Genomic DNA, 23,963 nt, shown 5'->3' with positions numbered 1-23,963 from the left:
GTCGAGAAGGGAGAGGGTTGACATGTTGTGGGGTTGTTAACCAGTGTCATAAAACAATATGTGTACTACTGTCTCGTGAGAAACTATTTGTTCTGTAAACCTTCACCTGAAGTACAATAAAAAAAAAAATTAAAAATAGAACAAAATACCCATGTATATCCCACTTGCCTTAAAAAATTAAACATTACCAGTATCATTGAATTTCAATGTAATTTTTATAACGAATTATTATAAAACATAAGATTTTTTTTCACTGGTTAAGTTTTTGGTTCGTTATGTTTAGAATGCTTTGTTCATAAATACTTGTTTTTGTCTATTATCTCTTAATTACAATGTAGTATAGATTATACTGTCACCTAACCTGTCATCCGTGTAGTACTGATTCATCTGCTAATTGGGCCCAATTCTTTACTCCTCCTCTCCCTCCCAGACTCTTTAACATTGTCATTTGTAATTCAAAACCACACCCAAACTTGTTGCCATGGAGTCAATTCTGACTCATAGTATAAGACAGAGTAGAACTGCCCCATAGGGTTTCCAAGAAGCAACTGGTGGATTTGAACTACAGACATTTTGTTAGCAACTGTAGCTCTTAACCACCATGCCACCAGGGCTCCGTTCAGATTTGTGATAATCAGACTTCTCTCTGGAGAGCCAACCTCTTTTTCTAAACTTTCACTTCCCCTCCCTGCCTTATCTAGACGTCAGCATTCCTACTGACTGTCCCTTTAATACCCAGGTTTCTTAGTTCCATCCCCATGATTAAACCTTATACTTGCCATAAAAAAAACCAGTTGCCATCAAGTCGATTTTGACTCATGGCGATCCCATGTGTGTCAGAGTAGAACTGTGCTCTAGAGGGTTTTTGTGGCTGATTTTCAGAAGTAGGTCACCAGGCCTTGTTCCGAGGCACCTTTGGGTGGACTTGAACCTCTAGCATTTTGGTTAACAGCCAAGAGCATTAACCATTTGCATCACTCAGGGACTCCATACTTGCCATCACCAACACTGCAATCTGTTTCACACTTCTTACTCTGGCCACCACCTTACTCGCCTTGTTACTCAAAGTGCAGTCCTCAGAACGGGAGGGGATTAATGTCCCCTGGGAGCGTTAGAAAAGCAGAACTGAGGCCCCAGCTGAGTTTAACAAGATCCCAGGAGATTTGTGTGCAGTTTGAGTATGCAGTGGCCTCAGAGTAACAGTCCTTCATCCTGTTGAGACCTCTTATCTGTTGACCTCACCTGTTTTCCACTGTCAGTGCCATCCTGTCATCGTTTCCCTTCGGCCAACTCAGATCCCCATTCCATTATAATCACTCTTTTATAATCACCATCAACTCCCTTCTCTTTAAGGATTACTGGCAACATTTTTATTATAATCAAACCCAGCTCTCTACCTTCTTTGTATCTGTGCCTGAACAGGTACAGAAGCTTGTTATTAGGAGTGAGAAGGGAGAGTGGAAAGATTGATTTCACCTTAAATCCATGACCACAAACCTCAAGTGATGGTGCTGCTTGGCATTCCTACTGAGTTTCCCTAGTAAGCTCTCCTTTCTTTGTTCAAAAACAAATATTTTATGTGTTTAGCACTGTCTCCAAACCTCCCACAGGTTTCTCCCCTCCCTGTTACCTCACCAGCTGATGAGAAAATAGAATAATGCCTTTTGCATAGCAGTATCTCTGGAAATACTTATTGAATAAGTGGATGACCATCTTGTAGGAAGATTTCCTTCAGAGCACTAATCGATTAGGAGGCAACACACCAGGTTCCAGGAGAGTGCCACCACTCGTTTCGTTGCGTGACCTGGGGAAAATCACTAAACTTCTCAGACCCTCAGTTTCTTTTTCTATGAGTGGGGATAATTGCTTGCCTGCCCTCACAGAGTTACTATGAGACACAAGTAAGGCACTTTGATATTTGTGCTTTGTGAGCTCTTTGACCCTATACATATATAGGTCATTTTTGTAATAAAAACCAAATCCATTGCTGTTGAGTCGATTGCAACTCACAGCGACCCTACATGACACAGTAGAACTGCCCATAGGGTTTCCAAAGCCATAATCTTTATGGGAGCAGATTGCCAGGTCTTTTCTCCCACAGAGTGGCTGGTGGGTTTGAACTGCTGACCTTTGAGTTAGCAGGCAAGTGCTTCACCACTTTGCCACCAGGGCTCCTAGTAGTAATATTTTTAATCTTGTTGTGTGGCATCTCCTCAGTTTGAATACTAGATTTAATGAAAAGAGCTTGGACTTCGGGATCGCATACCTGTGTCCAGGTCTGCGCTGCTCAGCTGAATGACTTTAGGTGGCAGGTCATTAACAAATGAAATAAATCTGTTAGTTTCTTCACTTGTTAGGAAGGGATAATAACAATAATAACACCAAATAATACATAGTATTGTAAGGCTCAAATGGGATAATAATATGTATAAAAATTATTCCTAAATTATAAGGTTCTGTGTGTTATGGTCTTTACGTGTTGGGAAGATGGGGCAGAGGGGTGATTTGTCTTACTTTGCGCCCAAACCTCTTGATTCAGTGCATCAAAAATTCAGATATGCTCAGTGTATTAGTGAAGCAGTTTTGTTTTTTTTGGTCATGTCTTCTTTGGAATTGATTAGTTTCAACGTGACTTTGACTAACCTTGAAACATTATGCAGAGATGGTGCTTCTTGGTCATTACATTTTGTGGGTACTGTGACCAAGACTTTGATCTTTTGTTTTTCAGTGAATTGATTTTTTAAGCAAGCCTGACATGCCATTCATTAATAATGCATGAAGAAAATTAAATTGGAAAATTAAAAAAAAAGCGACAGTGGTGTTACGGCTCCTAACGTTTCTCCTTCATTACATCTTGGTCACAGTTCCCTGCTTTGGGATTCAAGTAACTCAGATGGACTGAGAGCCAGAGGAGTGAAGATTAAAGGACAGAAGTCATAGAATGTGAGTCTATGATTGTTCTTAGGTTCATAATAACCACATACTCTCGGCATCTTAGGCTTTTAGATGGTCAGATTTTTTTTTTTTTGAATTGTACTTCACGTGAAGGTTTACAGAACAAATAGTTTCTCATTAAACTGTCAGTACACATATTGTTTTATGATATTGGTTAACAACCCCACGACATGTCAACCCTCTCCCTTCTTGACTTTTTTTTTTTGGTGAAAATATACATAGCCAAAGATACAACATTTCAGGAATTTCTACATGCACAGTTCAGTGACATTGATTACCTTCTTCCAGTTGTGTTGCTATTCTCACTTTAGATGAAGGTTTACAGAACTAAATAGTTTCTCATTAAACGGTTAGTACACATGTTGCCCTATGACAATGGTTAACAACCTCACAACACATCAACACTATCCCTACTCAACCTTGGGTTCCCTATCACCAGCTTTCCTGTCCCCTCCTGCCTTCTAGTCCTTGTCCCTGGACTGCTGTGCCTCCTTAGTCCCGTTTTGTTTCATGGGGCTGTCCACTCGCCAGCTGAACAGTGAACCTCGGAAGTTAATTCACCACTGAGCTAAAAGGGTGTCTGGCGGCCATATTCTCTGGGTTTCTCCAATCTCCTTTAGGCCAGTAACTCTGGTCTTTTTTGTGTGAGTTAGAATTTTGTTCTACATCCTTCTCCAGCTCTGTCCAGAACCTCTGTTGTGATCCCAGTCAGAGCAGTCAGTGGAGGTAGCCGGGCACCATCTAGCTGTACTGGACTCAGTCTGGTGGAGGCCTTGGTAGCTGTGGTCCATTAGTTCTTTGGACTAATCTTTTCCTTGTTTCCTCTTCTGTTCATTCTCCCTTGCTCCCGAAGGGATGAGACGAGTGGAGTATCTTAGATGGCTGCTAATAGGCTTTTAAGACCCCAGACGCTATTCACCAAGGTAGAATATAGAACATTGCCTTTATAAACTGTGTTATGCCAGTTGAGCTAGATGTTCCCTGAGTAGATGGTCAGATTTTTATGAGTTGATGATATTGGGCTGCAAGGTTTGAAACTGGTTGAGGCTTGCCTCATGAATTAGCCTCTTTGCTTATTATGGTGGTTTTCAGAATTTCCTTTAGGGAGTACTTGACCTGAGCTTAAGAATTCAGTGTTTTGCCTAAGTGAATTATTTTAAAGAGTACTTCATTGTTTCTTTCCACCGTAATACCTTTTCTAGGACCATTGTGCCTCCCCCTGTCTGTTCTTACCTCCTTGGTCCTTGACACTTTATGATGTTGGACCAGGATGAAGATAAGGGAAGATAACAAGGCCCAGGGTCATTTCTGCACTTAACCTATCCCCATCTTCTTCAAAATTTGTGGACACAGATAGCCTTTCTTGGCTGAGTCTACAGGACATCATCCAGACCATCCGTGTAAAACAGTAGCAGGAGCAGATAACTCAGCTTGAAACTTACTAGCAGTATATGGTGAGGGACTGACAGTCCAGTAGTGATTGCCGACGTCACCTGGAATCAGAACTCCGTGACTTGGCACACAGACCCCATCCCACCCCACTTCCCACGTCCTTCATGGCAGTGATGGTGATGGTGGAGGTAGTTAGGTTCCTAGGAGGTTTGTATTTATAGTCAGGATTGCTAACCACTGGTTTCAAGTCCGCAGTGGTCCTTCCTCTGTTGATCAGAATCTCCCCAAACCACACAATTTACCTTTGACCTTTTTTAAAAAACCTTTGCCATTTTGGATCTTCTCAAGATGATGGAAATCTACAGAGTGAGGCTGATGAAGCAACTTGACTTGGTGTGATTTCTCTTCCGTCTTAGTATCTTCAGACAGAAAAACTTACACGGCCAGATTCTTTGCCAGCACTTGCCCTTGCTTGTAAGACAGGATGAGAGGGTGAGGTCTCTGCTTCGTTTTCCAAGCTGTCCTAGCAGAGAAAAATGCAAAGCACAGTCATCTCACAGTCAATAAGTACCACTTTTCTCTTTGAATTGTTCTGTTTTTAGGTATTAGGTCTGGAAATACTTTCCCATATTCCAAAATCTCAAGGTCGCCCTCCGTTTGTTTTCTGTGGTGGTAAAGAGAGTATAACAAGACAATCTTTTTGCCTGGGTCTGAAAGTCATAGTTTTATACCTGGTCTAGAGTGAATCTTAAGCATATTGTGTTTGTCTAGACAGAACAAAAATAATTTTCCTTCAGCATTTTCCAGATATGACTTTATCTTACAGAGTGTGAACCTTGCTCTAGCTTAACTCCAGGTCTGTCGATCTGCGCCCATAAAGCTTACAGCCTAGGAAACCCTGTGGGACAGTTCTACTCTGTCACGTGGGGTCGCTGTGAGTCAAAATTGACTCGACGGCACCTAACAACAACAACAGCTTGTTTTAAGTATCCATGATTTTAAACAATGAATTGTGTAATTCTTTGGATTTTTAAAATTCTATATTTAAAAAAAATGCATAATTAATACAGGTTTGTGGTAATAAAAATTCAGCAATATAGAAGTGAATAATGTAAAAACTGAAGGCTCCCTCTCCCTCGCCGTTAAGTTTGGTGTGAATCTTTCTCACCCCTCTTCGGTGGGCTGTGTGGTTTCAGGCCCTGTGCTGAGTTGTAATGTCACACCATAAAATGGAAGTGCATATGTTGCTTTTCTTACCTGCTTGTCTTCAGGGTAATAAATTGCTTTTAAATCCATCTCAGCAGCATCTTCTCATTTTTAATACCCAGATCTTTTCAGGTTTCTAGATTCAGTGTGGAGATGGTTTCTTATTGTGTATAAAGAAACATTTAGACCGTGGAAGTTATTTTAATAGTAACTGTTGTTTCTGCTTTCTTTCTCCTGTAGATTCTAAAATTGTTTCATGTTTTCCTCTCTGCAGATTTAACCCGGAGACTGACTTCAGTATAGAAACACCCACGGTTGTATCAATGGTTGGGAAAAGATAGTGACAACAGGCGACAGGAGACCAGCTCTGACACAGTAAGGACAATGAGTATGCTCAAACCAAGTGGGCTCAAGGCCCCGACTAAGATCCTGAAGCCTGGAAGCACAGCCCTGAAGACGCCTGTTGCTGGTAATGCTTTATGCTCATCCTATTAAAATAGCAAGTCAATCATCATCATTTAGGAAGACTCCAATTTGAAATTTTTAAAAACATAACTTTATAAAAATTTATATTCTTGAAAATGTTGAAAAAGGTTTTAATTAAAAGGCATAGAATTTTATGTACTGTTGTTTTAATCAGTGAAGAGTTTACTTTTCTTGTCGGTTGTCTTTTTAATTTAGTTAATTTAGTGCAAGGTGCTATCACTAGTTTTCAAGTTAAGTACTTCAGTATTCAGCCCTTAAAGGGTTAAGGTATTTCTTTAGTGTTTTTTTCCACGTGTCTTCTGAATTCATCGGGACCTCCTGTCAAGTGGATTCCGACTCAGAGTAGAACTGCCCCATAGGGTTTCCAAGGAGTGGCTGGTGGATTCCAGCGGCCGACCTTTTGGTTAGCAGCTAAGTTCTTAACCACTTCGCCACTAGGGCCCCTCCTTCTTCAGGTTTAGAGATAAATAGAGAAAACGAAGACCAGTCTGGCTTAAAAGATTTTATGACGCTAACTGATCGGAAGTTGGCCGCTGGTGTCCAGGCAGCTGGCAATACAGTGTCTCAAGTCTAACTCAACGAGGGAAACGTGTCCCAAACATTTCATAGGTGAACCTCTGCCCTTTGTTGTCATCAGCCATCTTCTCCTTGTCTGTTCTCCAACTCCTCACCCATCATTTCAGTTTACATCCCATAGTGAATACCTAAGGTCTTTAATAATAGAGACAGGAGGGAGGCCATCTTTTATGGACTCTTTAGGTGATTTATATACTGTTAGATACCTTCCTAATGTTGCTAGCCATTCCAGACATTCAGGTACCTTACACAGTATATTAAATCCAACATTGTTTCTTCAAGTTCTTCCATAAAGACACTCACTGGTGCTCTCTGAGGGCAGGGATCTGTTTTTTTCCACTGCTGCTATATCCCACATACCTAGAACATTGCTGGCATACAACAAAAGCTTAGTAAATATTTGTGGAATAAATGGAGATCTCAAGTTACATATGTTTTCTGTATCAGGATAAAACTGAGTTTTTATCAAAGAGGCTGTGAAGCATCTTAGATGAGGGGAAAGCTTTACTGATAAAGCAAAAGACTATTAAGAAATGGATTTGTTTCAGGGCTGTTTAGCCTTGGGGAAATCAGGACAAAACTGGTGTCTCCTATTCTCCTTCCCCTTAAAATCCTCCTCCTCTTTTTAAGACTCCTTCCAATGCCAACTCTTCCATCAACCCTTCTGTTGTTACACTCCACCCCCATTTTAGAATTGTCCGTTTTTCACTTTCAGCATTTTTTATGCACACCCCTTACGTATAAAGTTCCTGAGTTCAGGGATCAGTTCAGTGTCCCCAACAGCACTTAGCACACACTAGATATTTTTTAAAGAGTAAAGCAGCTTATTAATGTTAAAAGTTACATACTCAGATCCTTCTTAGTTCATTGCCAAGGAATTCAAGGCACTTTTATAAGGATTGTTTTTCAGAGACCCAGGCAGCCTGTGAAGAAGAACTGTAGATGAACAAAGCTAGAACAGACTCTGAAACTCTGACTGGCTGGCCTCTGGCTTTGGCAGATTATCATCTGTTCTGAGAGCCTCTGTTCTCTTCTAAAAAACCCTCTGCAAATGGAAACTGCACAGTCTCTTTCTGTGTTGGTTAAAGAGATGTTTGGTGCTTGGTCTAGGCCTGCTGGACTGTCTTCCCCCCATCTTTGCATGGTTCACTCCCTTTTGTTGGTCAGGCCTCAGGCCAGATGTCACCTCCTCCAGGAAGCCTTCCTTGACTGCTCTGTCTTCTCCACAGCACTTAGACCTGAAGTTACCTGATGTGTTGCTGTACTGTGTGTCTCCTACTTCTAGACTCTAAGCTCTATGAGGGTATGGACTGTGCTGTCTTGCTTTGTCCAGAGCAATGCCTAGGACTAGTCCTGGAGTGGTAGGAACTCAGTAACATGTGCAGAGTGAATACATACAGTATTTTATTTAATCCTCATTTTAAAAACCCTCAAGATACTTTTATTCCCTTACAGATGAAGGAATTAAACTCAGAGAGATTGTGCAACATTCTGAGATCATGATATGCCTAATAAATGGTAGCGTGGTTAAGAATGTGGGCTTTGCAAATTTATACTAAAGTTTTAGTATGTGTTAGTCGAATGCATAAATGAATTTCCAGTGAAATGTCACATTCCTGGCAAAATAAAACTTCTGTCTTTCACATAGGGTAGAGATTGCTCAGAGTTAAGTTGCCTTAACAGGGCGTTTGGCCAGATGCTGCCTTTTTCCTTTGCTGTGATTTCCACCTCACTAGCAAAGGAGAAGGGTTTGTTTGGCATTCCTGGAGTAATGATGGTAGGGGCTGCAGCACGGAATCCCCTCCTTCGTCAGGCCTGATTGTGGGTCCCAGTGCTTACGTGGTCCTGGTTTGTCAGCTTTAGTTGACTGCTCACATAGAGGACTGACAAAAAACCAAACCAAACTCGTTGCCATCGAGTCGATTCCGACTCATAGCGACCCTATAGGACAGAGTAGAACTGCCCCATGGAGTTTCCAAGGAGTGGCTGGTGGATTCTAACTGCTGACCTTTTGGTTAGCAGACGAGCTCTTAACCACTACACCAGTAGGGTTTCCACACAGAGGACTGGAGCCCATAAATAGTGGATGACTGTTTGCTCATGACGTTCTTGGTGGGGGTGGAGTGAAGAATGAAATCAGGCCTGTATTATGAACTCTGGGAAAAGGACTAATTTTGTCTTGCTTTGACTTCTTCCCATGTTAATTGCAAATAAGGAATAAACCTCACCAGTTCAGTGATTTATAACAGCACTGAACGTACTCTTTGCCTCCTTGCTAAAAGAAAAAAAAAAAAAACAACTACAAAGAAGACAAAAACACCTTTAAATGAGTTGAGTGGCCTGACAGACTGGAGAAACCCGGAGAGTATGGCCCCCGGACACCCTTTTAGCTTCGTGGTGAAGTCACTCCTGAAGTTCACCATTCAAGTGGGGATTGGACAGCCTCATAAAACAAAACGGAGCTAATGAGGCACAGCAGTCCAGGGACAAGGACTTGTAGGCAGGAGGGGACAAGAAAGCTGGTGAAAGGGAACCCAAGGTTGAGAAGGGGCAGAGTTGACATGTAGTGGGGTTGTTAACCATTGTCATAGGGCAATATGTGTACTGACTGTTTAATGAGAAACCATTTGTTCTGTAAACCTTCATCTAAGGTACAAAAAAAAAAAAAGTTATCTATGTGAGATCAAATTGACAACAACAACTCAAAAGGTTTGATGAGAAGCCTAGGGGGCAGTGAGTTGAAAATAATGGTGATGGAATGATTTGGAAAAGGATAGTGAGAATAGCAGCACAAATGAAAGAATGTAATCGATGTCACTGAATTGTACATGTAGAAACTTTTGAATTGGTGTAACTTTGGCTGTGTATATTTTCACCAGAGAAAAGGTCCTCAAGGTCGAGAAGGGAGAGTGTTGACATGTCGTGGGGTTGTTAACCAATGTCATAAAACAATACATGTACTGTTTAATGAGAAACTATTTGTTCTGTAAACCTTCATCTAAAGTACAATTAAAAAAAAAAAAAAGTTGTGGGCTACTCCTGGTGCTATTGGCTTCCTCTAGTTTATTTTTTAGGTCTTTTTTTATGCTTTAGATGAAAGTTTACAGAGCAAATTAGTTTCTCATTAAACAATCAATAGACGAATTGTTTTGTGATGTTGGTTGCTAATCCCATGATGTGTCAACACTCTCCCCTTCTTCTAGTTTATTTTTTAAGCTACGGATTGTCTGGTTGAATATGAAACTGAATCTATTCTGATCCTTTCTTCTGTTTTTCAGTTGTAGTTCCAGTAGACAAAACAACATCGAGGGAAAAGGCATCAAGCACTCCCTCCGCTGAGACACAAGAGGAATTTGTGGATGACTTTCGAGTTGGGGAGCGAGTTTGGGTGAACGGTAATAAGCCTGGATTTATCCAATTTCTTGGAGAAACCCAGTTTGCCCCAGGCCAGTGGGCCGGGATTGTTTTAGATGAAGCTATAGGCAAAAATGATGGCTCGGTGGCAGGAGTCCGGTATTTCCAGTGTGAACCTTTAAAGGGCATATTTACCCGACCTTCAAAGTTATCAAGGAACGTACAAGCAGAAGATGAAGCTAACGGCCTGCAGATGGCTCATGCGTCCAGAGCTACTTCGCCTCTGTCTACTTCTGCAGCCAGCGTGGTCCCTTCCTCCTCCCCAGCAACGCCCTCAAATATTCCTCATAAATCATCCCAACCTATAGCAAAGGAACCTTCAACTACGCCTCATATCAGCAACCTTACCAAAACTGCCAGCGAATCTATCTCCAACCTTTCAGAAGCTGGCTCAGTCAAGAAAGGAGAGAGAGAGCTCAAAATCGGAGACAGAGTATTGGTGAGTGCAGAAACATTCTAGGTCATTGTGTAGCACTGAGGTGTAGTCTCTGGTGAGTGGTTGAAACGCACGTGGAGGGTGCTCCTTGGCTCAGGGTCTGTTCTGGAAAGATGACCACACATTTCTGGAGAATTTCATCAGCTTTTCTAGTTGTTTAGTTTATGCATAAACATGCAACAAAATAGAAACCAGCTATGTAGTTTGTGCATAGTATGAGCGTAGGTTTGCGGTGACAGACTCTGGTTTTATCTACCACCTTAGCCAGATTGAGTGCAGAATTTGTCAATATTAAGGCAACCATACTTGACAAAACATGCTTAGAGGTAGACTGAGGTATGTTTGTGAAGGTTTTTTCTACTTTTTTTTATGGGGTGTTTTATTTTTATTTTTTTAGTTTTATTTATTTGTTGTTGTTGAGAATATACACAGCAAAACATACACCAATTCAACAGTATCTACATGTACAATTCAGTGACACTGATTACATTCTTTGAGTTGTGCCACCATTTTCACCCTCCTTTTCTGAGTTGTCCCCCCATTAACATAAACTCACTGCCTCCTAAGTTTCCTATCTAATTTTTCAAGTTGCTGTTGTCATTTTGATCCCAGATAGATAGTTCTTAAAAGAGCACAATGCTCAAGGCAGACATTCTTTTTCTTTTTCTTTTTTATTGTTGTACTTTAAGTGAAAATTTACGATTCAAGTTAGTCTCTCATACAAAAATTTATACATACATTGTTATGTGACCCTAATTGCTCTCCCTATACTGTGACAGTACACTCCTCCTTTCTACTCCTGATTTCCCATTTCCACTCAACCAGCTCCTAACCTTCTCTGCCTTCTCGTCTCACCTCCAGACAAGAGCTGCCCATTTAGTCTCATGTATCTACTTGAGCTAAGAAGCACACTCTTCAGAGTATCATTTTATGTCCCATAGTCCAGTCTAGGCTTTGAAGGCAGACATTCTTTACTAGTTAAGCTAAAGTATTGTTTGATTTTAAGAAGTCTTCAGGGGATATTTTCGGTTTAAGGTTTAAAGATTATCTCAGGGCAATAGTTGGGGATTTATCCAGCCTCCATGGATCCAGAAAGTCTGGATTCCATGAGAATTTGAAATTCTATTATGTATTGTCCCCCTTTTGCTCAGGATTCTTCTATATAATCTTTGATCAAAATTTTCTAATTTTTAATCATTGCTTTAGGAATAGTGGGTGGGTATATATAAGATCCTCCTTCCTTAAATGCCCTGGGAAGACTCACATCTGCTCGTTTCAGTGGAGGATGTTATTTCAGAATTTCTGGTCCTTTTAAATGATCAGATTTAGATCTAGGAAGAGAAGGAAATGTACAGTGCTCTTGCTTTACTAATAAACAGGAAAACAAGATATAAGGTCTACATGCTGTACGCTTGGAACCTCTGAATTTACAATGTAATGATTGGTTTGCCTGTTTCTTTGTGTGAGAAAACAAGAGGCAGTGTAGCACAGTGCTGAAGAACACAGCTTGAGTCCCAGCTTTGCCTTTGTGGCCTCAGGCAAGTTATTTAACTTCTTAGTTTCCCCCAGTACTTCGAACCCATTCAAACCATTTCAGTCATGGCCAATGAAGCGAAATTGGAATACGTGTAAATTTTTAAAATTTGAGGAAACAGAACGATAACCAGAATGGGAAAATTATAGGTTGAAGCCCTGGAATGGGAGACTCAGAGGAGACCTAGTGAGCCCTTTTAGGACCTTAATGTGGGAGACTGGATTATTGCCAGGACTGTGAAGAATGACACACATTCAAAACGTCTCGCTCGTCTGCTGTCTTTGAATGAGGCGTCTCTGTTTCTAACTCTGCTGGTTTAAAAGATTTGGTTGCTATGCAACACACATGCTGCCCTTGTTTTCTAAGAAGATTTAAGTTTCTAGCAGGGCTTTGACTCATAATTTTTCCCATTTTTTCCCATTCTGCTTATTGTTCTGCTTCACCCAAATTTAAAAAATTTGTGTCTGTGTGGATTTTGCTTCGTCAGCCATGACTGAACCAGGCAGAACTGGTTTGAAGCCATGGTTTCATCACCTGTGAGAGTGAGGTTAATACTAGTACTAACTCCATAGCATTGTTGTGGTGATTACATTAGATCATGGATATAAAGTTCAGAGCAGAGTACCTGGCGTACAGCAAACACTCAAGAAATAGTAGCTGTTTTTCTTACTGTTGAAAGTAAAATACTGTTTTGATGAACTATTTAAACTTCACTATTTTACTCGTTTCAACACTTTCATCGATTCAGTTCAGGGCATGCTTGACATTTATCAAAAATCTTTAAGCCTGTTCTCTTTCAATTTCCTTTTATTTGTTCATTGACTTTAATACTCTACAGGGCCTGATGGCTGTCAGTGATCTGATGGGTATATGAGAATGATCGCTGGTCCTTTGAGTGCACCATGTGCCTCATTTAATGATTCGCTACTGGTGTAGAGTGCCCCCATGTCATTGGCAAGGAAACTGAGGCTCTGAGAAATGAAGTCTCTTGCCCAAGGTCTCACAGCCGTAGAGGTGTATCTGCAATCTGAACGTAGGTATTTTTACTCCAGAGCCTGCCATGTAGAGTAGTTGATTGATGGTATAATTTTGAAATTGAAGGTATTCTTCGTAATATTGTTGGCTGACAAATAAGTGTAAGCCCAGAGAAATGAGGTGCCTACTCACAGCCATATAATGAGTTCATGGAGAATTTTAGGAGTGAACTCAGGCTTCCATCTTCTGGGCCGGTAGCATTTCAAATCCAGGAGGCCTCACACACCTGTTGTTATTGTTGTTAGGTGCTGTTGAGCCAGTTCTGGCTCATAGCAACCTGCGTACAACAGAACTAAATGCTGTCTGCTCCTGCACCATCCTCACAATTGTTGCTGTGTTTGAGCCCGCTTTTGCAGCCACTGTGTCAATCCATCTAGCTGACGGTCTTCGTCTTTTTTGCTGACCCTCCACTTTACCGAGCATGATGTCCTTCTCCAGGGATTGGTCCCTCCTGATAACATGTCCAAATTAAGTGAGACAAAGTCTCTCCATCCTGGCTTCTAAAGGAGCATTCTGGCTGTAGTTTTTCTAAGACGGATTTGTTCCTTCTTCTGGCAGTCCATGGTATATTCGGTATTCTTCGCCAGCATCATGATCCAAATGCATCAATTCTTCTTATTTAGATCCACAATTAATGCCATGGAAGCAACAGTCAAGAAGTCAGACAATGTATTGCATTGGGCAAATCTGCTGCAAAAGACCTCTTTAAAGTGTTAAAAAGCAAAGATGTCACTTTGAGGTCTAAGGTTCACCTGATCCAAGCCATGGTATTTTCATTCACCTCACACACCTGTGGAAGCCTTTTAATACCCGTTACCTTCTAGGGTATTAGGATCCCTTAGTTTCAAAGTCAATAGGTTTCCTTTTCCAATTACAATAATCATAAATTTCAAAGGACAATGCTTCAGAACTTAGTGCTTCCTAAAACATAGTATTTCAGTGCTGTGCAGCTAACTCAATGTCTCTCGTTTGTTCGGCTAATACTGCACCAATTCTGATTTTGGCACAACTACTCTTTTGTTGTAACAAAGAATCTTTGTTGTTTTATTTTCCCCATCATTTTTGCTGTATAAGTATTGCTGCCATGAATGCTCTTTTAAAAATTTTTTGTATCACTTACTAGGTGAAAGGGTATAAACATTTTTTCAAGACCTATGGTACATATTTGCTAGTATGTTTTGGTTAAATCAGAGACCTGTTAGATTGCAGGTTATATGGAACACCATTTTAGTAGCTTAGCTGTAAACCCCTCCTTTCTTTCCCATTCACTAAAGCGTCCGGCACATTTTCAAATCAAGCTCTGCCTCGCCTCAGCCAGGTTGAGAAACAGCTGATTAAATGCCACTCCGGTGGTGTGCTGCTGGGCCCCAGAAAGATGACAAGCTCAGAATGGTTCACCTTATAACAGAAGGCTTCCACAAGGATGTCATGACTCAAGTGAGACCGGAAGAAAAGTAGGATTTGGCCAGGCAGAAGGAAGTGGTTGTGGTGAGAGGGAGTGTTCTGGAAGAGGGAAGAGCAGGTGCAAACTCCCTGAGATGAGCAGGAGTTTGAGGATGAGGCCAGTGCCCTTCCCCAGGTACAGTGAGCGCGCGGGAGATGAGACTGGCTAAGCAGTTTGGGTCTACAGGGACTGGTGACATGGGACACGAGGACAGGTCATGTTAGGGGTTTTGATTTTGATCTTAAGAACAATGAGAGTGAGGAGTGATGTGATTTGGTTTGTATTTTGGAAGGATCACTCTAACCGCTGTGTAAGGAGTGGATTGGAGGTGGGCGGGGATGGATTCGAGGTGACCAGTCTTTTAAGAAGATGGATTTTGAAGGAGAGTAGATCAATCAGGCTGATGCTGGAAGAGAATGTTGGGTCAAGGGAAGATTTTTTTCTCTTTAAAATGGCAAAGTCCAGAGTGTTCCTATCCTGGTTCAGATGGTCTAGACTGAGGCGGAGGTTGAAGCATTCGGGAGCGGGTCACTGATGGAATGAGGATCCCGGGGAGGTGGAAGGAGGTGATACCCTCCGCACACACAGGGGAGCCTCTATTTTTATAGGAAGGTAGAAGGAGAGTGGAATCCCTAGGTGGTGCAAATGGTTGATGTGCTCGGTTGCTAACTGAAAGGTTGGAAGTTCAAGTCCACGCAGAGGCGCCTCGGAAGAAAGTCCTGGCCATCTACTTTTGAAAAATCAGCCATTGAAAACCCTGTGGAGAACACTTCTACTGTGACACCCATGGAGTCACTGTGAGTCAGGGTCAGCTCAAGGGTGCTGGTTCTTTTTAGAAGGAGAATCTCAGATACAGGTTGGTTTATAGACGTTTGAATGGCATATTTGTAGGAAACTTTGAGTTACATGTTTAAAACTAGTTTATTTGGAACAATTTAAATTAATTTCAATCTGTAAAATAATAATACTGTGTTATTGAGGCAATAAAATTATTTACTGCCTTTGGTTAGTATTTCTAAGAAAAATTACAGGAGTACCTTAGAATCACAGTATTTTAGAAGTGGAAAGGAAAGGATCTTTTGAGATCATCCAGTGCCTCAGACTGCTGAGTGTCCTGAAGCCCAGAGAAGAGCAGTGCCTTGCCTCAGTCATCTAGCTGGTTATCCTGTACTTATCCTGTGTCCTCTCATTCCCGGTGCCTATGTTATTTTATTTGTTTGTTTCCTTTCTTCTTTAACATGCTGCCCTGTTGAATAGAAATCTTTGATTTAGAAATAGAAAGCATTTTGACTTCAAAATTACTTGAAGAAATTTGATTCAGAAATCTGAAGTATCTGATTTGGGATTTTCCTAATTTTAAAAAATGCCTGTTGATGATAAAAATGCTTATGAAACTAAGGTATGTGAGGATTGGTCCAGCGTTTTGCCAGTTCCACCCACGGCCCTCGTGGTTCCTGCTGCTGCTGAGGAGTGTGGAGCGGGCAAGAGCACAGCCTTCCTCCTCGTCCTCGCTGGCCCTCGGTGACTTCTGTGCTGCTTCTCGCAGGAGGGCAGGGAAGTTCTACACTAGGAGTGATGTGTAGCCAGCTGACCTCTCGAAGACCCAAATAGCAGCTCCTGAGTCATGGGCATGTAAGACCTTTGGGGAAGTGGTCAGGGAGCTTGGAGAAGCTCCCCCTTGTCACCCCTTATGCTCACAGTCTTCAGGGGGAAAGGGGAATGACAGAAATTACGGGAGTATGTTTTCATGACAAAGTGTCATAGATTAGATCGACCCCTAAAGAATTAGCTGTAAAGTGAGCATCAGAAGAGTGGTTTATAATAAACCTGTCTGTGTCCGTACATCTCTCAGGCCTCTCTGTGTTTCCATTTGTTCTCATAAATATTGCATGGCTCGTAGTAGTTGAAGATTGCTTTCACCTCCTGTCTTATGTGATGAGCTTCTTTGTGGTGGTTTGCCTTTCAGAGAGATACCATTTGCAGACTGGGCCCCCTGGGGTAGCTAATTACTCTGGATGTTTTTGAGATGATCTTGCTGCTTTCCTGTCATCTCCTAAACGTTTTCGGGCATGATTGATACTTCACGGGTGTGATTTCAGGATCTTAAGAAACTTGACAGATGTCCAGCTGTTCTATTTCAGCGTGGTTGTGTCCGTGTCTGGACTTCGGTGTTCTCTGAATCCTTAGCTCCTGACCATATATGAGGAGGAGGGGCTTTCAGCCTTTAATTTTCAGGTGACAACTTCATCTCGCTGTGAGCCGTTCCCAGCGCTCTCGCACTGAGACCTTGCAGCGTTTTCTCTTGTTCTCAACACTTTTTACAACATGTCTTTTTGAGACTGTGAAAGGAGGAAAAAACTCTTCCTGAGATTTAAAAAGCATCTTTATTCACAAACATACGTACAGGAAAGTACACAAAAGTGTGCTGCTGGGCGAAGTTTTACAGAAGGAGCATGCCCACATCCCAGTACCTAGATCAAGAGATAGCACGGTACAGGCAGCCTGGAAACCCCCCATGTCACCTCCTACAGACACCCCTCTGGCCTCAAAGGTAACACTGCCCTGTCTTTTAACCCTAAGATTCATCTTGCTTGAACCGTAAATAACTACAGTTCATCCAGTATGCACTTCTCGTTTGTTCAACATTGTGTCTGTGAGACTGATCCGTAACATGTAAATTTCAAACCCCCACACAGTGGGGTTTTATCGTATTATATATCCCATTTCGCAGTATACTTTTGTATGTTTTGCACATTTCTGTGCTAGTAAATACAGCTTTTCATTAAAAAAAATAAACTGCTGTTTGGCATTACACAGCTTGCAGTCATTTCCCACCTCCACCCCCAGCAATTGCTGATCAGACATTTCCTGTAAATGGAATCATATAATATGTAGATTTTGCAGCGTTCACTTAACATAATGTCAAGATTCCTCATTTAGTAGCATGTATCAGTATTTAATTGCTTTGAATGACTGAATATATTCCATTTTATGATACAGTGAAACCTGTGAGAACTGGAACTCACGCCCCGCCCATTCCCCCCCCACCACTCGACTGACCTCCTTGCTGTTTCTGAAACAGCCCTGATTTGTTCCCAGCTTAGGATCTGTTCTTCCTTCTGCTGGAATGTCCTGCCCTCAGGTTGTCTGCTGACTGGAGCCTTGTCACTGAGTCTTGGCTCAAATAGCACCTCCTCAGACATTCTTTACCTGACCCCCCCCCAAGTAAAGACACCCCTGCGCTATCACATTGATTTTTTATTGTTTTCTTAATGCTCTTCACTATTTGAAATGATCTTTTCATTTATTTAACTGCTTGTTATCGATTTCTCCCTGACCAGAATTTAAGCTGCCTACAAGTTTGGAAGCCTCACTGTCTTGTTCACTATTGTATCCCCAGCACTTAGGACCGTGCTGGCACATAGTAGGTACTCATAACACACAGTTGGTACTCATGAAAGAATTGGAAGGTTTTGAATACAGCTGTCACATTATATACCATTGATGAAGAGGAGTAAAATTGTAAAGTATAGAAGAGGTAGACGCAGGAGCAATGAGTAAAAACCAGGGAATGAAGCTCCTTATCTTAGAAGACAGCAGATAAGAAGCCACTTAGCGAACGCTTGTCGCTTACAAAGTTCCTGTGAAACCATTCCCACTACCACTCGTTGGACTTTTTATAGCTTTATAAACCAAGGCCCACTGAGATTAAATGGCTTGCTTAGGTCTTGATACTGAATAGATGGGAGAGTCCAGACAGAATTAGATGTTTCCTGTTTCCTGTCTTCGGACCCATTCCTTAGCCCTGCAGAATTTATCAGTGTTCTTATTTTTACAAGAGTTTACGGAAGGATGTTTGTCTCTGTTCTCACGGGACCCTCTTGAGGCGCTTATCACTTTTTACTGTAATTATTTGTTTGACTCTCTCTCTCCTTCAGTGGCCAACACTGTATCCTATTTATCTTCATACCCCAAGGGCCCAAGCACTTAAGAAATATATGTTGAATGAGTGAACGAGAACTTAAAAATCTGAGATTTCCTAAAACATGAAGATAGTGGCTAGATTTTCCTTTTGTTCAGTTTCTGGTTTAAATTGATTTGTGTCCAGTAGTGACTTGCAGTTTGATCCTGTTGACCACAATGCTGGGAGTTATATGCTTGTATTCTTACGTGAAGACAATAAATGGTAGTTATTTGTGTTTGCCATGGAAAATTATATATATACATTTTTTTTGCTTCAATATACTTTATTTTCTTTTTTAAAATTTATTTTCATTTTGTTGTTGTTGAGAATATACACAGCAGAACATACCCTAATTCAACAATTTTTAGATGTACATGTATAATTCCATGACTTTTTTTTTTTTAAATAATCTTGATATCTGCCTCTAGAACATGAATTTCTTAGATGTGACTTGAAAGTAGTGGCTTGTACTTAATATAAATGCATGTACTAGAATGCTCTGGATTCTCTGGAATACATGGGAAGTAAAACCTAATTTTACAAAATCACATTTAAATGCTTAGAAAAACTTTTGACTGTGGAATGGTTAAGTGGGAAAGCATTTGAGATATTTTAGGATTTCATGTGACTTTCTGTCTCTGTTGAAGATATTTTGAGTAATTAGTGATGATGTTTTACTGGGAAAGGGAAAGTATATTAATGTGAGTCAAGAATTCCAAGTTTGGTGGGAGAAAAAGTGTAAGAAAACTGTCCATTCTAGGACCTAGTAAATCATCTATTTCAAATACAGTTGATGGCATAGTATATTTTTTCTCGGGGTGAATGTATATTGCATTACCTGCGTTTAGAGCAATAGTTACTACTCTGTTATTCGTGGTTATTTTTTATAAAGCTTCTGATTTGAATGAAGCCTGTGGTTTGCTTGGAGAATTACTGACCACATCCTGTTAGATGCCTCTTGGAAAAATAGCGTTCACAGCAGCAACTTAGACTCACCCCCAAAGAATCCAGAAGATTATCTGAACAGATTGCATCACTTCTCACTAATGTGCTGTGTTCTGCTTATATGATGTTGTTGGACTGCTGCTGAGAGTGGTGGGGGGTAGGAGGAAGGAGAAAAATGAGGCTTGTTTTTTATGGGTGACTATTGGTGGATTCCACGAGTATTAACAAGAATATGAAAACATCACACGTGCCAAACCTAGAACCAGTACTCTCATCAGCATGCGCAAACTAGGCGCTAACATGTATACGCTGTCTGTCAGATCCTGTGCTAATCAGTTTTATGTGGATTGTCTCATTTAATCCTCGAAACAGTCCTTTAATTATCCCTATTTTACTAATGAGGAAAGTGAGATTTAGAGATTCAGAAAATTCACCAGTTAATAGCCAGAGCTGGCAGTTGATCTTGTCCAGCCTTAGAGCCCGTACTTGCTCCAGGGAAATCAAATTCAACCTCAACCAGGAGATATCTTTTTTTTGTTTTAATTGGTTTAACTTCAAGAACATGGAAAAGTGGCCCTTTTTATGAGGTGGTCGCCTTTCATTCATTCAGCTAATGTTTGTGGAGTGCCTATTCTGTGCTCTGCTGGGTGTTGTGGGGTGCAGTGATGAACACAGCAAAGTCCCTCCCATGGAGTTTCCCCCTCTGTTACACGTCTTAAACTCCTCATATGCCCTTCCTCCCTAGTTGTTGTTGTTAGTTGATGTCAACTCCATTCTGACTCATGGGAACCCCATGTGTGCAGAGTAGAATTGCTCCTTAAGGTTTTCAAGGCTGTGACTTTTGGAAGCAGATCGCCATGCCTTTCTTCCAAGGTGCCTGTGGGTGGGTTTGCATCACCAACCTTTGGGCTAGTAGCCAAGCGCTTAACTATTTGCGCCATCCAGTACTCCTCCATATCTAGAAAACAAAAAAAACAAACTTTTTGCCATCGAGTCGATTCCAACTCATAGTGACCCTGTGTTAGGGAGTAGAACTGCCCCATAGGGTTTCCAAAGCTGTAATCTTTATGGAAGCAGACTGTCACATCTCCCAGGAGCGGCTGGTGGGTTTAAACGACTGACCTCTCCTTTAGCAGCTGAGTGCTTTAACTGCTGCACCACCAGGACTCCCTCTTCCTACCTAGAGTACCTTGAAATCATAACTCCTTTGGTTCTTTAAATCAGTTTCACAAAAAATTCTCTTTCAGAGAAATAGTAGCCGTGAGGCTTTAACATGTTTCATCTTTAACAAAATGGAAAACAAAGGGTAAAACAAAACTGAAAAAAAAATAAGAGTTGTTCTAAAACCCACAGAAAGCTTTATCAGAGAAAAGTATAAAATACCTTAAGTATTAAAAAGAAAGACTAAAAATAAACTTAGCATTGGTCTTGAGAATTTAGGAAGAAAAGAATAAGCTACAACAAAGGAGAAGGGAAATAATAAAGTAAAACAAACATAACATAAAAAGGGAAAATTTAAAAGCTGGTTCCTTGTAAAGATAAACAAAGTGTCTTCCCAAGGAAATCTAAATTTAATACAATCTCATTAAACTTTTTTTTAGAATTTACCGAAATTATTTTACAATTCTTAAAAAAAAAAAAACCTGCTTACTCTCAATGTCTGTCAACAGGGGACTGATATAATAAACTATAATGCATCTATATAGTGGAACAACATGTAATTGTAGAAACAGGTATGTTCTCTGTGTTTTGATATGGAAAAAAGCAAGGTTTAGAACAGTACTGTAAGAACGTTGCCTATTGTGTAAAAATAAAAGAGGGAATAGAAATGTAAATTAACATTTGCTTTTCTATGCATAAAGAAACTCTAGAGATCAATAGTTGTGGTTATCTGTGGTGGTGGGGAAGAAGCCCTGGTGGTACAGTGGTTAAGCACTTGGCTGCTAACCGAAAGGTCAGTGGTTCAAACCCACCAGCTGCTCCTCTGGAGAAAGATGTGGCAGTCTGCTTCTGTACAGATTACAGCTTGGAAACCCTGCGGGGCACTTCTACTCTGTCCTGTAGGGTCGCTATGAGTCGGAATCAACTCGACAGCAGTGGATTTGGTTTTTGGGAATGGGGCAGATAGGAAAAAGATGTAGAGAAACTTTATCCTCATGTGTACTTAAAACTTTTTGAACTGTGTGAATGTATTGCCTATTCAAAAATCAATTGAAAATCATGTAGAATTGTTTTTTAATCAATAAAAAATAGTGACCATCTGAACAGAAAAGAGGGTAACATGCATATTGTGGTACGTCTGTACTGTGGAATACTGAACAGCCATCATAGTGTGGAAGGGAAAATGAACCAAAGATGTCGGCAGGACTGTCTCTGGGTGTTTAGCATACCGTATTACATTTATTTTTTGCTTGCAGTGTTCTTAATTTCTTGCAATGACCCATCTCTTTTATAATTGGGGTAATTTTTAAGAAAAGAAATTCAGAAATAAGCATCGAAAAAGAAAGTGCTAGCAAATGGTGGAGATTGTAAGATAGCAGTCATTGAAATGCTGTGGCAGAGGTGCAGACATGGAACTTCTGACCTGTAGAAAGACTCAGGGACACACGTGTATGTCTGTGTTAGGTGTGCGCGCGCACACGTGCGCATGATAAAGTACGAATTTGATAAATGAGTATTTGGAATTGAAAAATAATGGCAAAGGAAGGAATAATAACATGCTGATAGGATAATTTTAGAGATAATTAATGTTCACATACTGTATGAAACAATGGCCAGAACGAAGAGTTAAACATTTTTAAAAACCATCTTCAAACAGTTCATGTGAATGGTAATTAACAAAACAAAACAAAAACCAAACCTATTGCTGTCAAGTCAATTCTGACTCATAATGACCCTATAGGACAGAGTAGAACTGCCCCATAGGGTTTCCGTGGAGCGGCTGATGGATTCGAACTGCTGATCTCTTGGTTAGCAGCCAAGCTCTTAACCGCTGTGCCACCAGGGCTGCGGTAATTTTAATAGTTGTGAGGAAACAGAGTATCACAGTGGGAAATACCAGTAGTCAGTTATTTAAAAATATTTAAATTTTTATGTAATACACAGAGAGACCAAACCAAAAACAAGTGTGTGTGTGTGTGTGTGTGTGTGTGTGTGTGTGTGTGTATTTGCCCTTGATGTGTATATTATATTGCTTTCTACTGATTACGGTGTGAAAATAAACACATCTGTTGTTAAAGTATAGGGATTATGGATGAATTTTGTTTTCTTTTAATGATGTGAGAGTTTTATTTTTGTAGCAAGTATTTATTTTGAAGCAAGAAAATCCCTCTGTAGTAATAAAAGTACTTTTCTAAGGAAGGGAATAATTAATTTGGTAGGTGGTCTTAATTACCACATATTGCTTAGGCATTTTTGTTACTAGGCTGTATCAGGTGTTGAATCACTCTGTTAATATAAATCACCCAGGTAACTGCCAGCCTTTCTTCAAGAGAACTCTTAAGGAGTCAAAAAAATGGTAAAGAGAGAACAGGCCACTGATGGAAATGACGGGACCCCCTCCTTAACTGTTAGAGCCACAGAAGGTTGAGCTCTAGAATTAGGTTCGTCTGTTTTCATTCTGACATTTTCTCCTTTCAGGTTGGTGGCACGAAGGCTGGTGTAGTGCGGTTCCTTGGGGAGACAGACTTCGCCAAGGGGGAGTGGTGTGGTGTGGAGTTAGATGAACCGCTCGGGAAGAACGACGGGGCTGTTGCTGGAACAAGGTTTGTCTGGGATTGTGCAGCATCTGTTCTTCCTCCTGCACATAAAGGCACTCAAGCAAGTCTGTATAATAACGTGGAAATAAGCGCTTCTGCGCCATACACTTGTTTTTTCCTAAGACCCAAAACCCTGTTGCTGTATAGTCAAAGACCCAGCTACTGTTTTTCCCCACCAGAACTGGAGTTGTTCTTTTGACTACCTCGTTAGTAATATGTATAATACATCTGAGTAGATTCTGAACAAGCATTCACTTTATTTTCCAACATAGAAAGGAAATATTATGTCATCCTTTTGGCTTCTCTCCGTTTTGGTAACAGTCAACCTCTGAATGAGTTCCTGGGTGTCAGGGTTGGGGGGATGAAGAGCAGGAAGTTAACGTTGTTAGGAAAAGAATGTCAAATGTGTCTTTGTGTGTGATGATAAGAATTCCATCCTGTGCAAGGGAGCAGACAGCAGGCATACTTCTTTTAGAAAAATAATCCGGCTCTCCTCCCAGAGATAGGATGGCCATTAAAGAATGCAAATGAATGCAAAGAGGAATTTCCCACACTCCTTTTCATAAGGTTTTGAAGGCACTGGGGACAGGCACAGTATATGATGCGTTAGTAGTAGTAGTATACATTAATGGATAGCTTTGAATATTGAAATGTTATAGTTCACATTTTACTTATAAAACATATTCAAATTGATTATGAGCATATAGGCTTTATCTACCAAATACAGTAATAGTACCTCAGAGATATTAAAATCTCTTGATGCTGCAATAATTATGAAGCCATCCCTTGTTGATATTAAAACATAATTCTCTAGTCCT

The 23,963-nt window shown here is 40.7% G+C and overlaps 1 protein-coding gene across 15 annotated transcripts in view; it reads left to right on the top strand.

The window, feature by feature from the left end:
- The window catches only part of CLIP1 (CAP-Gly domain containing linker protein 1), a 135,583-nt gene that overhangs the window by 38,151 nt on the left and 73,469 nt on the right, over positions 1 to 23,963 (top strand). For 6 of the 15 annotated variants that reach the window (XR_002825392.1, XM_023739206.1, XM_023739203.1 and 3 more), the window contains exons 1-4: positions 2,729 to 2,943; positions 5,828 to 6,022; positions 9,894 to 10,468; positions 23,027 to 23,151. Coding sequence is in view for 14 of the 15 variants with exons in the window: in XM_023739206.1 (XP_023594974.1) it covers positions 5,938 to 6,022; positions 9,894 to 10,468; positions 23,027 to 23,151 (785 nt within the window). In the remaining variant the exon portion in view is untranslated. Of the gene's footprint in view, positions 1 to 2,728; positions 2,944 to 5,827; positions 6,023 to 9,893; positions 10,469 to 23,026; positions 23,152 to 23,963 lie in introns of those variants that run through there. The other 9 variants (XM_023739200.1, XM_023739201.1, XM_023739199.1 and 6 more) reach the window with 4 other exon arrangements.

This window comes from Trichechus manatus, unplaced genomic scaffold, assembly GCF_000243295.1.
Source record: "Trichechus manatus latirostris isolate Lorelei unplaced genomic scaffold, TriManLat1.0 scaffold00131, whole genome shotgun sequence".
Taxonomy (NCBI): domain Eukaryota; kingdom Metazoa; phylum Chordata; class Mammalia; order Sirenia; family Trichechidae; genus Trichechus; species Trichechus manatus.
This window is presented reverse-complemented; position numbering and strand designations above follow the sequence as displayed.